At 40.1% G+C, this 13,892-nt stretch overlaps 1 protein-coding gene across 1 annotated transcript in view; it reads right to left on the reverse strand.

The window, feature by feature from the left end:
• LOC124795998 (transient receptor potential cation channel trpm) overlaps nucleotides 1-13,892 on the reverse strand; it is a 186,217-nt gene that overhangs the window by 99,302 nt on the left and 73,023 nt on the right. The window contains exons 7-9 of the mRNA XM_047260080.1: nucleotides 9,478-9,625; nucleotides 1,898-2,084; nucleotides 1,684-1,814 (exon numbers count right to left, since the gene is read on the reverse strand). Coding sequence (XP_047116036.1) covers nucleotides 1,684-1,814; nucleotides 1,898-2,084; nucleotides 9,478-9,625 — 466 coding nt within the window. The remainder of the gene's footprint in view (nucleotides 1-1,683; nucleotides 1,815-1,897; nucleotides 2,085-9,477; nucleotides 9,626-13,892) is intronic.

Consider the following 13,892-nt stretch of genomic DNA (forward strand, 5'->3'; position numbering starts at 1 on the left):
TCTCCCCGATGTTATTCAATCTGTATATTGAGCAAGCAGGAAAGGAAACAAAAGAAAAATTCAGAGTAGGTATTAAAATTCATGGAGAAGAAGTAAAAACTTTGGGGTTCGCCGATGACATTGTAATTCTGTCAGAGACAGCAAAGGACTTGGAAGAGCAGTTGAACGGATTGGACAGTGTCTTGAAAGGAGGATATAAGATGAACATCAACAAAAGCAAAACGAGGATAATGAAATGTAGTCAAATTAAATCGGGTGAAGCTGAGGGGATTAGATTAGGAAATGAGACACTTAAAGTAGTAAAGGAGTTTTGCTATTTAGGGAGCAAAATAACTGAGGATGGTCGAAGTAGAGAGGATATAAAATGTAGACTGGCAATGGCAAGGAAATCGTTTCTGAAGAAGAGAAATTTGTTAACATTGAGTATAGATTTAAGTGTCAGGAAGTCGTTTCTGAAAGTATTTGTATGGAGTGTAGCCATGTATGGAAGTGAAACATGGACGATAAACAGTTTGGACAAGAAGAGAATAGAAGCTTTCGAAATGTGGAGCTACAGAAGAATGCTGAAGATAAGGTGGGTAGATCACGTAACTAATGAGGAGGTATTGAATAGGATTGGGGAGAAGAGAAGTTTGTGGCACAACTTGACTAGAAGAAGGGATCGGTTGGTAGGACATGTTTTGAGGCATCAAGGGATCACAAATTTAGCATTGGAGGGCAGCGTGTAGGGTAAAAATCGTAGAGGGAGACCAAGAGATCAATACACTAAGCAGATTCAGAAGGATGTAGGTTGCAGTAGGTACTGGGAGATAAAGAAGCTTGCACAGGATAGAGTAGCATGGAGAGCTGCATCAAACCAGTCTCAGGACTGAAGACCACAACAACAACAACAACAACAACAACAACAAATGCTAAATACTTTCTGTCATGCATTTCACAGTGGTTTGCTGAATATGTATGTGGATGTAGATGTAAACAATGGCAGGTACATCTGGAACTTAATTACAGTCATCAGGAGGCTAAGTCATTCATCATCAATATGTGACTACCATCATGAAGGTATTCTGAATCTTACTGAATGACGATTTAAATGATGGTATCGATATTTTTTATCTTATCCAGTTATAACACATCATAATGCTGATGAACAGAGAAAAACTAAGAGATATATAACTATTTTCTTATGGGGCATTTGTCTTTTCCCACAGCAATCATTGGACAACAGCAACAGAGGTGAACAGGTTTGGTACACAAATCTTTTCACTATAAATATTGGCTTTTGAAACTGTAGATACTACCTTCATTGCCTCAGATATGAGGGGGAATAGGCATAGAACAAGCCTGCATACAAGTGACAATGACTTAATCAAATCCAGAAATGTTTACCAACTTATTCTATGATTCATAGCAAAAATGATCTCTGTGCAATGCAACAAACTCAGTGTTATACATGGCAGTACCGCTTTGTCAATAGTATGGAACTAAACTTTTAATAGAAGTTTGAATAATTGGTTAGGGGCATCTGATAGAATTCCAGTAAAAGAATCCTTAACATAAACAAAATTATGAGGCAGCATTTACACAAATGTAAAATATAGCTGACACATTGAAATCTGCACGAGTGCTATTGCCCCATAAAACTGCATCAAAGTTCATTATTAATTTTCACTGTTTCAAACTTACTGTATTATAAAGCTCTTCAAGACGAGGTATGGAAAGAAACTTCCTCATACTAACTCCATTTTCGAGGAGGAGTTTAACGAAATCTATGCGATCATGTTCCAAAGCTTGCATCATGGCTTCTTCAAGGGCACCTAAAAAGGAAAAAAAATGTAGCATCACTCCATGAACTATTTTCAGGATAAGTTACAGGATGTTATTCAAGGGATCCACTTACCAGGAGGCCACTCTTGGCCATAAACAAATATTTCTGAACGTGCAATGTCCACACGATTCCATGTAAGAGCAAGACTTAATTGCTCTGAAGGAGATAAATGTTGGCTCTTAAAAAGAGCAGTAAGAATTGTTTGATCAAGTTCCTGGGATTTGCCTTCTGGACGATCTGTGATCCGAAAAACTGTGATCTGAAATTATTGCAGTTCTTGGAGAACTTTAAATAATATGCACATACAGGTAACATGCATAAATTAAATGTTAACAACAATGTACTTATATTTTTATGGTGAAGCGAGTAGTCAGTTTTATCTTAAATAAATTTTCCTTTCTAACTACTTATTACTAAACTATTATCAAACCCATATGTTTCAAGAAGGAAAGTGAACATTATAGAGTTTCATCCTCAGATGATTCTGTTACATTTTATATGTTGCAAAATATTCGGATGCAAATTTATTTCTTATCCATTTCATTGCATAATTATAGAAATTTAATAGAATTTTGTGTTCCTGAAATCATAAAATTCTAGTAAGTGCAAACTGTATTCTATATCATTTTTTTCTACCTTATGATGGCAAAACAGGTAGAAAGAAAATCATGTTGCTTGGCTAAACTAATAAAATGAGTTTCTGACAGATTCCTCTTTTCTTGCTTCTTGTGTTATTCGACACTTCAACATAAAATGAATATGTCAGTGTTTTTCATACAGCACTAGCCATGCAAACTTAGTTATTCACAAATTGTGAATTTAGTATTTTGTTGTGTCGTGTGTATGTAGCTGAAGAAGAGAAATTTGTTAACATCGAGTATAGATTTAAGTGTCAGGAAGTCGTTTCTGAAAGTATTTGTATGGAGTGTAGCCATGTATGGAAGTGAAACATGGACGATAAATAGTTTGGACAAGTATGTATAAGAATCGCGGTTGAATGCTAACAGTGATAACCAAGAGAATAGAAGCTTTCGAAATGTGGTGCTACAGAAGAATGCTGAAGATTAGATGGGTAGATCACATAACTAATGAGGAGGTATTGAATAGAATTGGGGAGAAGAGGAGTTTGTGGCACAACTTGACAAAAAGAAGGGACCAGTTGGCAGGACATGTTTTGAGGCATCAAGGGATCACAAATTTAGCATTGGAGGGCACCGTGGAGGGTAAAAATCGTAGAGTGAGACCAAGAGATGAATACACTAAGCAGATTCAGAAGGATGTAGGTTGCAGTAAGTACTGGGAGATGAAGAAGCTTGCACAGGATAGACTAGCATGAAGAGCTGCATCAAACCAGTCTCAGGACTGAAGACCACAACAACAACAACAACAACATGTGTATGTAAGTTTATTTTCCTGATCACGCGATTCATACCCACACAGGGTGGTCCTAAATTTTCTTTGTAGTAGGCATTGGGTAGATAATAATTTGAATATGAGCTCATTCACAGGAACAAACCATTCCCATATTACAGGAACAGTGATGTAAAATAAAGCCTTTCATTCTCCTGCATCTGTTGAATGTAACAGTGTAACATTTTACTGTGGCTAGTAATTACTGCATATTAACCAGCTAAGTAATATGATGATAATGCCCACTGCAGAGACAATGAAGTATTCATGGATCAGTGTAAATAAGCAAAGCAAAGGTACTTTGGAATGTTATTAAGCATGAAACAAATGTAGTGGGTAAGACAATTAACAATCACTTCATTGATGACAGATGAATATTCAAATCACTGGCAACTAAATTAACTGATTTATTCCTAATAGTAATAGAAAATACACAGGGGTGGCGATGAGGGGTGAGGTGAGGGGGAGGGCCACCAACAGCTGATCCATTAGACTTACTTTTATAGGCCTTCCTTACTCCACCTGCACGTTTCAATTTTTTCACCTTAACTTTTAAAGAGATAACAAATATTATTATGTCACTGAAAAGCAAAAACTCTTTTGGCTACAATTATGTTTTGACCAAATATCTGGAATCTTGTTCTGATTTGATAATGCTTTCTTTGATGTTAACTCTGTAATCAATCAGTGAGCCAAAGTGCATTTTCTGAAAGGCTGAAATATACTAAAGTAGCACCCTTGGAGATAGGCAACAGGTCACTAACCATACAACCATCTTCCTCCTTCCAATTTTCTCAAAATTTTTTGATAAGGCTCTTTATGACAGAATACTCAACCTCTTTTCTGACTATAGCATTTTAGTAACATCACACTTTGGCTTCCATGAACACTTCTCAAAAAAGAAAGTGAAGTATGATCTTGCAAACTCAGTTCTAACAGGAAAGAAAATACTGATGGCATTTTCTGGAACTTTGCAAAGACCTGGTGCAGTGACAAAAATATTGTAGTGTTAACAACAACTCATTGCATGGTGACATCATATCTCAGCAACAGAAGCAACGGAGCTTCACATTAACAAATGTTAATATGGGAATAAAATGAAATTCAGAGTGGGGTACATATGCACTTGGTCCACTCCTGTTTTTGATCTACATGAATGAGTTACTCGATTTAAAAAAACTGTAGTTTCCTGAAGATACAAGTACACTGTATGAGAGCCCAAACACAACCATACCAGACACAGTTAGAAGAATAGTGGAGTAGTCTTATGATAAATTGGTAATTAACTCTTTATCATACAAAGATCTCGTACTATGCAATTGCAGGCAAACAAAAATAAGCAAAGGTACCAGAAACTGAAAACAAGCTGCACACAACAATTTGTGAAATTTCTAGAAATACAAATGGATAAGGAATTGAAATGGCATCAGCACATGAATAAGTTAGTCAATAAAAAAGCTTAAGTCTGCCTACTTTGTAAATAATAATCTGTCTCACTGTGCTGTCCTGCAGATGGATATGGTAGCATACTTTGTATTCTTTCACTTGATAAGTCTGTAACTGAAAACCTTTCAGCAGCCTCTTCAGGAATCAAGAACTTTTTACACTCCTGCACCAGTACATTTACACACTAAAGGTGTTTACAGTTAATAATAACATCAGATTTAGGAAGAACTATAAAAATCAGAACCATAATACTTGAAGCAAAAATAATTTCTGTACATAATTTGTGTCCCTATTTATGGCAAGAATGGAGTTTAGATAAAATAACAGCAGATGGATGCGCGCATGCCCTCACGCACACACACACATGCATTCTCTCTCTCTCTCTCTCTCTCTCTCTCTCTCTATGAGTGACTTATGGAACATGATAAGTGAATGACTGAGCTGTGTGAAAATAAGCCGTATGCCCACAGTACAAACAGTGGCTATCAGTGAATACTGATACCACGCTGGTTAGCTGACTTCAACTGAAATGATTACCTGAGTGACAGTAAATAACTGTTACTCTTTCATCCAGCAGATGCAGAAGAACAACACACATTGGTTTACGTGATTGGTTGGTTGGTTGACTCTGGGGGAGGAGGGGACCAAACAGTGAGATCATCAGTCCCATTGGATTAGGGAAGGATGGGGAAGGAAATCGGAACTCAACTTTCACATGATTCTTCCTGCAGAATGGGACCCTTACAACTCAGAAAATGGGTTTAAATTCAGTCCATTACCTACAAACCACGCTCTACACATCCCAGGAGTTTGTAAGTAGGATTTAAAAATACTCCGAATGTTTGAATTCATGGCAAAACATGTTATATCCTATTTCCTGTTCCATCTGAATTAATCAGAAGATATAGATTAACAAGTTAAAAGACAACAAGGAACAAAACAAACCATCATCTCACACAAACATACAATTCATAAACTAAGTAAGTATGGCCTGTACTAAGCTTTCAACAAGAGAAAATGGTTACAGTCAGTCTTTCAACAATGAAAACATACAGTATCAGCAGGCAGGGTGCTTGAAATTAAGTTTATTTTCATTTACCTTTCTAAAGCTGACTGCACACTGAGATTTAATGTAATGGTTTTTTTTTCTTTTTTTTCTTTTTTGGTGGTTTTAGGGCGCACAACTTCAATGGTCATTAGCGCCCTGACTACGTTAAGAATGCACCGCAAGGCACAAGTTTAAAACAACAACTAAAAGGGAAAACACGATAAAAGACAGACTGACAGGCATAGGATTAAAAAACAGCATCATCAAATGTCCTTAGAGAGGTTTGTCAAATTGATAAAACGAAGAACACAAGCAGCTGCTCGTGGGTCATCCGCTAAAAGGGCATCTAAAGTACATGGCAGGTTAAGATTTAGACGCAGTGTGTTAAAATTCGGACAGGACATTAAAATGTGGCTGACCGTCAGCAATTGCCCACATGGGCAGAACGGCGCCGGCGCAGCCGTCAGCAGATGGCGATGGCTGAACCGGCAGTGTCCAATGCATAACCGGGCCAAAACGACCTCCTCCCGCCGAGAAGGGCGGGAGGAGGACGTCCAAGTCGCGGGAAGAGGTTTCAAGGCCCGAAGCTTGTTGTCTGTAAGTGCAGCCCAATCGGCATTCCACAGCGATAAAATGCGACGACAAATAACCCTGCTACAATCTGATGAAGGGACACAACAAGAAGCCGTCCGAGGCTGGAGGACCGCAGCCTTGGCCGCGGCATCTGCAGCTTCGTTCCCAGGGATACCGACATGGCCAGGGACCCACATAAAGCTAACCGGAGAACCGACGTCCACCAGCTGCTGAAGAGAGCGTTGGATCCAGTGCACAAAAGGGTGAACCGGATACGGATCACTGAGGCTCTGGATGGCGCTCAGGGAATCGGAGCAGATGACATAAGCAGAATGTCGGTGGCAGCAGATGTAAAGAACAGCCTGGTAGAGGGCAAAGAGCTCAGCTGTGAAGACCGAGCAATGGCTATGGAGCCGGTATTTGAAACTTTGTGCCCCGACAATAAAAGAACACCCGACCCCGTCATTGGTCTTGGAGCCATCTGCATAAATGAAGGTCATATTGATGAACTTCGAACGAAGTTCAACAAAACGGGAGTGGTAGACCGAACCGGAGGTAACCTCTTTTGGGAGCGAGCTGAGGTCAAGGTGAACGCGGACCTGAGCGTGGAGCCAAGGTGGCGTGTGGCTCTCGCCCACTCAAAAGGTTGCAGGAAGTGAAAAATTAAGGTGTTGAAGGAGGCGACGAAAGCGAACTCCAGGGGGTAGCAGGGCAGAAATGTAATGGTTGAAAGATAGTGGAAAGGAATTTGTCTCAGTCTTGTGGAAGAAACATTTGCTGCACTTGGCTTAAAGTGTTAATAAAACTGTTACTACCCATCACTGTCTGCCAAAATTACCTATGCTATGCTAAATTCAGTTTTTGTCTTTAATTACAGTCTTATACCATGTTCCACTACTAATTCAATGTTTGCTGTCTTACTAATTTCTCTCTAGTTTTTCCTGAGAGATAATCTCTGCTGTTTGTAATTTGATGCCAAATTTTCTTATCTTCAGCATTCTGTACAACAACAAGATTCATTACCTGGTGATGAAGGTTGATGGCGATGTTCACTATTGGTAAGAGCTGCTAATATAAGTAATTTTAATACATATTTGCAGTTACCTCTGTTCAGTCTGTTGTTGAGCTTAACAATTGATTCATGTGTGTCATTATAAGTAAGTTGTTAAGTATCCCACATCCTTTCAGATGAAAATTTAAATAATAGAGTTTTAACTTAAGTTGTACAAGGTCTGTTCAAGAAATTCCAGAACATATGTAATTTTTCATCGTATCTTCATGGCACAGGGACAAAGTGCTAATCAATGGTACTACTGGGACATGCTGCAACACTTGTGAGAAAATGTGAGAAGGAAATGGCCTGAAATATGGCAAGACCATTCATGGCTCTTGCATCATGGTAATGCAACCACACATCCATTCCTGTTGGTGCATGATTATTGCTCAAAAAAGAAAATCACTCTGCTGCCTCACCCTTTGTACTCTCCAGACCAGGCCCCTGCAGACTTGTTTTTACTCCCAAAATAGAAAACCCCAAGGAAAGGATGTATCAGTTGTGGAGGAGGGTATTTTGAATAGGATCATGCATAATACATAGAAGATAAGCATAGAAAAATTTTATGAAGAAGGTTCCAGAATTTTTTTTAACAGACCTTGTATAATGAATAGCATTAGTCACTCCACTTCAAAGTTGAGGTGGTAATCATGGAAAATCATAAATACATCACTCAAGCATTTCAGAAGCACTCTTGTGACACATGGTTGCACATCAAGAGGGATGTAACCTGAAATGGGCTAACAATTTGTAAAATACCGAAAAAGTAAACTATATATATCAATTTGTTTAAGTCCAATGTGACAGTCTAATATGGACCAATTATTGCAGGAAATTAAATGATACTTAAGTCCACGTAACTTTAATTTTGAGCTCTTGAAGCCAGTAATTTATTCATCAAGAGAAGAAGAGAAAAGATGTGAAAATTTATGGCACAAATAAAAAATGAGGCACAGAGTAAAAGAGCAGCAGGAAGTAATAACAGAGTGGTATCATTGTTGCTTTCAAGTTCTGTAATGTAATCTGGATTTTCTCTCTACACATATCACTTCAGTTGCGAGTCTTTTGACTTAGCAATTTCAGTTATTTTCCTCTCCCGTCTTTCTTTTCCACTGTTTTCCAAACGTATGAGATACAACAGCATTATTGTTTCATATAATTGTCACCAAATAAGACCTCGTGATAGAAGGGGAAGTCAAATGGAAACAAGGCTTATGGAAAAAAGTAAGTAAACTGTTTATTATTTCAAAGGTATTCACATAACTGATGCCACATTTATCCTGCTGTGAGACAAGGCAGTCAATGCATATTTGAAGAAATCTTTGCTGTTGCCTACAGAACAATGATTGTACCTAGGTGTGTATCTCTTCATTTGAAGCCAATCGACAGTCATGAATGTCTTTCTTCAGGACTCCAAAAATATGGAAATCACATGGGGAGACATCGGGACTGTACAGATGATGTGTGATGGCTTCCTAGTGAAACTTATGCAGCCTAGCCAAACAACCATGGAAACATGTCTTGTCTCACAGTGGGATAAATGTATCAACAGTTAAGATGATTACTTTTGAAACAATAAACAGTTTATTTACTTTTTTTATTTTTTTTTGAAACAATAAACAGTCATGTACATTTTTGTCATCTGTCTCATTTTCATTTGATTGCCTCTTATACTTCATATATCTAAAAAGTTCAAATTACGTATCTGACCAGGTATATTCTTCGTTCTTATGTTCGGATTTTGAGTTTAATTCTGTCAATACTTTTGGTAATAAATAATAAACAACCAGCACAACTCCTTCTAATATACATTATGATGCAGGAACCTTCAAAATTTCATTAATATGTTAAAGGTATTCTGTGTGATTCTGTACCTATATATGGTGTAGGAAACCTTTCAACTTATAGGTGAAGGGCTCTAATGTTATACATAAATGCACTCTTGTTTGGGAAACGCAACATCCATGAAAAATTATCTAAACATGCTTTCTTCCATTTTATAACAAAGAAATAAACAATGTATTTATTTGTATGAATTTTCTGCTTAGCACTTTGAGAAGTGATACCACAGAAACTGGAGCAGGCTTGGCTGAAAGACAGACAAAATTTACTTCTACTTACCAAATTCTTTTTTCTACTGCACTGTAAAAGTTCAGAATACAGGCATTCTGCTTGTTCTAGGCTGACTTCAAATGTTTTCTGGATTGTTGTAATAAGATACTCTTTCATGTTTTCCAGGACTGATGCTTCACCATTTTCAGAGGCATACCTGAATGTTAAAAAAAAGGAATATTCCATCTTACTTTACTGGCTTAATTATTTTCCAAATTTAGTGTAAACATTTTGAAATATATCTTTACTACAGCTGCTAGTTTAAATTATTTTGATATTAACACTGTGACTTACTATCACTTTTAGACATGTTTGCTTACCCTTTCTCATTTTTAAAAGCTTGATGTAGCTAAATACTCTGCCTGACAAAAAAGTGAAGCACACAGAAGGAAGGAGAAGATGATGTGAAATGAAATGCCATAGGTTGTGTGGGTATGTGATGTTATTTCAGTGCCTATAGTATCGTGTCGAATTTACAAATAATTTGGCAATATGAACCCACTTATCACTATGATGTTGCTCACGTCCTGGCCTGTATGCATGGACTGGTTCAGTTGTAAAGGGCATCATAAAGCTGTTGTAGCCTCTCTTGAGGCAAGCTAGCTGACTACTGTTTTAACTGGCCCTTGACATCTAGGATACTGGCACTGGGATGGTCATAATACACTTTTCCAGGCCTGTTAATGACACTAAACGTGAACAACACTAATGCACTCTGGTGGCCATGCTACCTGCCATAGATTACTGCAACTCTAATCATTTACATACCCACTAATGATGTTACATGTACAAAGTTACACTGACATCTGACCATCTCTTCTAGTTGCTTCATGTTTTTTGCCACACAGTGTATATTCTAATTTATATCCACAAATTCGTTATCTCGTTATGTTTAAACTACATATTTTAAATAAGGACCCATGAAAAGTGCAGGATGGATTAAGGACACTTTGTTGCTAGCTATGTAGTGGAGATGTTGAGTCACAGATGGGCACAACCAACAGACTGTCGAACAACTAAGCTAAGGTACAATAGGGAAGAGGATGGGTGGCTGAAGGACAATGACCAACAAAGGCTGAGGCCAGGAGGGTTACAAGAATGTATGATATATTGCAGGCAGAGTTCCCGTCTGTGCAGTTCAGAAAAGCTGGCTTTCGTCAAAAGGATCTGGATGGCACAGGCTCTGAAGCAATCTTTAAAATGAAGAATGTTGTGTTGAGCAACATGCTCAGCAACTGGGTGTATAGCTGTTTCTTGGTTGCAGATGGCTTGTTGGTTGTTGTGGCAACATAGAATGCAGCACAGTGGTTGCAGCTTACCTTGTGGATCACATGACTGATTTCACAGGAAGCGTTGCCTTTGATGGAATAGTTGATGCTAGTGACCAGACTGGAATAGGTGGTGGTGGGAGGTGGTATGGGACAGGTCTTGCATCAAAGACTAATACAAGGATATGACCCATGATGTAAGGGGCAGGGAACTGGGGATGTGTAGGCATGGATGACAATAGTGTGTAGGTCCTGTGGGTGATGGAATACCACTGTGGGAGGTGCTATAAGGATATTGGGTAGGATATTCCTCATTTCAGGGGGTGATGAGAGCTAGTCAAAACCCTGGCGGAGAAGGTGATTCAGTTGCTCCTGTACTGCATGGTACCAATTCAGGAGTGGAATGTTCTATGGCCTGGTGGTGAAACTTTGGGATATGGTGAGTGACTAGAGATAAGGCATGAGAGATCTGTTGTGTACAAGATTGGAATGTTAATTATGGGCTGTGGAGACCTCAGTGAGACCCCTGATATATTTCAAGACAGTCTGCTCATCACTATAGGTTCAACGGCCATGGGTGTTTAGTTTGTATGGGAGGGACTTCTTGGTAAGGCATCTTTGAGGTGGAGATCAACATCAAGGAAGGCAGCTTGTTGGGTTGAGGAGGAACAGTTGAAGCAAATGGGGAGAAGGTGTTGAGGATCTGGAGGAATGTGGATAGGGTATCCTCAATCTCTATCCAGATCACAAAGACATCATCAGTGAATATGAACTAGGAGAGGGGTTTGGGATTCTGGGTGGTTAGAAATTATTTCTCTAAATGGTCCATGAATAGGTTGGCATAGGACGGTACCATGGGAGTGCACATTACCACACAGTGGATTTGCTTGTAGGTGATCCCTTCAGAGAAGTAATTGTGGGTGAGAATGTATTTGTTCTTGGTGACCAGGAAGGAGATTGTAGGTGTGGAACCCCTCAGGCAGTGGGATAGGTAGTGTTCAATAGGAGGAAGGCCATGGGCATTAGGGATGTTAGTGTAAAGGGAGGTGCCATCAGTAATGATGAGTAGGGCACCATGTGGTAAAGGAACAGGAACTGTGGAGAGTTGGTGGAGGAAGTGGTTGGTATCTTTTATATAGGAGGGTAGCTTGTTGGTAATAGGCTGAGGGTGTTGGTATACAACAGCAGAGATTCTCCCAGTGGAGGTACAGTAACTGGACACAATGGTGTGTCATGGGTGGTTGGGTTTATGGACGCTAGGATGCATGTAGAAGGAAGGAGTGCAGGGAGTGGTAGGGGTAAGAAGAGAGAGAGAGACTCTGGGGAGAGGTTCTGGGATTACCTGGCAGAAGAGCTCTGCCAGCTGTCAGATTCATCCACCTACAAACCCTGTCACAGTGACCCCATTCTAGAAATCAGCAGGACCTCCAGTCTCTGCTCAAATCCTCAGGCCAATCCCAGAACCTCTCCCCTGAATTTGTCTCTTCTCACCCCTACCACTCCCCGCACTCCTTCCTTCTACATGCATCCTGAAGTCCATAAACCCAAATACTCATGACTACCCATTATATCCATTTAATGTGTCTCCATGGGAAGAATCTCTGCTGTTGTAGACCAACATCTTCAGCCTATTACCAACAAGCTACCCTCCTCTATAAAAGATAGCAACCATTTCCTCCACCAGTTCCTGTTCCTTTGCCCTGCTCATTGCTATTGATGCCACCTCCCTTCACACTAATGTCCCTAATGCCCATGGCCTTCCTGCTATTGAACACTACCTTTCCCATTGCCTGACTGGTCTCCATGACCAACTACATCCTCACTCACAATTAGTTCTCCTATGAAGGCATCATCTACAAACAAATCCATGGTATGACAATGGGCATCTGTATGACACCATCCTATGCCAACATATTCTTGGACATTGTAGAGGAATAATTTCTAACCATCCTAAATCCCAAACCTATCTCCTGGTTCAGATTCATTAATGATATCTTCACGATATGGATAGACGTTGAGCATACCCTACCCACATTCCACCAGACCCTCAACACCTTCTCCCCCATTTGCTCCACCGGTTCCTCCTCAACTCGATGATGATGATGATGTTTGGTTTGTGGGGCACTCAACTGGGCAGTTATAAGCACCCGCTCTTCAACCCGACAAGCTGCTTTCCTTGTTGATCTCCACCTCAAAGATGCATACTTCAGCACCTCCAGCCATATCAAACCTACCAACCACAGCAACACTTCCATCTCAACAGCTGCCACCCATTCTTTACCAAGAAGTCCCTCCCTTGCAAACTAGCCACCCATGGCCATTGCCCCAGTAGTGATGAGCAGATCCTCTTGAAATATATCAAGGGTCTCACTGAGGTCTTCACAGCCCATAATTAACCTTCCAACCTTGTATAAAACAGATCTCTCATGCTTTATCTCTCAAGTCACCCACCATATCCCAAAGTTTCACCACCCGGCCACAGAGCATTCCACTCCTGAATCAGTACCATGCAGTACAGGAGCAACTCCGCCAGGGTTTCGGCTAGCTCTCGTCACACCCTGAAATGAGGAATATCCCACTCAATTTCCTTCCCACACCTCCCACAGTGGTATTCCATCACCCACAGGACCTACACACTATTGCCATCTGTGCCTACACAACCCCAGCTCTCAGACCCTTACCTCATGGGTCATATCCTTGTATTAGTCTTTAATGCAAGACCTGTCCCATACTTCGTCCCAACAGCATCTACTCCAGTCCAGTCACAAGCATCATCTGTCCCATCAAAGGCAGGGCTACCTGTGAAACCAGTGCTGTAAGCTACAAGCTAAGCTGTAACCACCGTGCTGCATTCTACATGGGCATGACAACCAACAAGCTGTCTGCATGGATGAATGACTGCCGACAAACTGTGGCCAAGAAACAGATAGGTCACACGGTTACTGAGCTTGTTGCCCAATGCAGTGTTCTTCATTTTAATGACTGTTTCACAGCCTGCACAATCTGGATGCTCCTGAATTGCGTGGGACCTCTCCCTGCCATATATCTTACATTTCCATAACCTTCATGGCCTCAACCTTAGTGAGCCATTCTCCTATCCCTTTCTGTGTTACATCTCCAGCACTTTACAACCCTCTAGTCCACCAACTCAACCAC

Source organism: Schistocerca piceifrons, chromosome 4 (assembly GCF_021461385.2).
Source record: "Schistocerca piceifrons isolate TAMUIC-IGC-003096 chromosome 4, iqSchPice1.1, whole genome shotgun sequence".
In the NCBI taxonomy this organism is placed as follows: Eukaryota; Metazoa; Arthropoda; class Insecta; order Orthoptera; family Acrididae; genus Schistocerca; species Schistocerca piceifrons.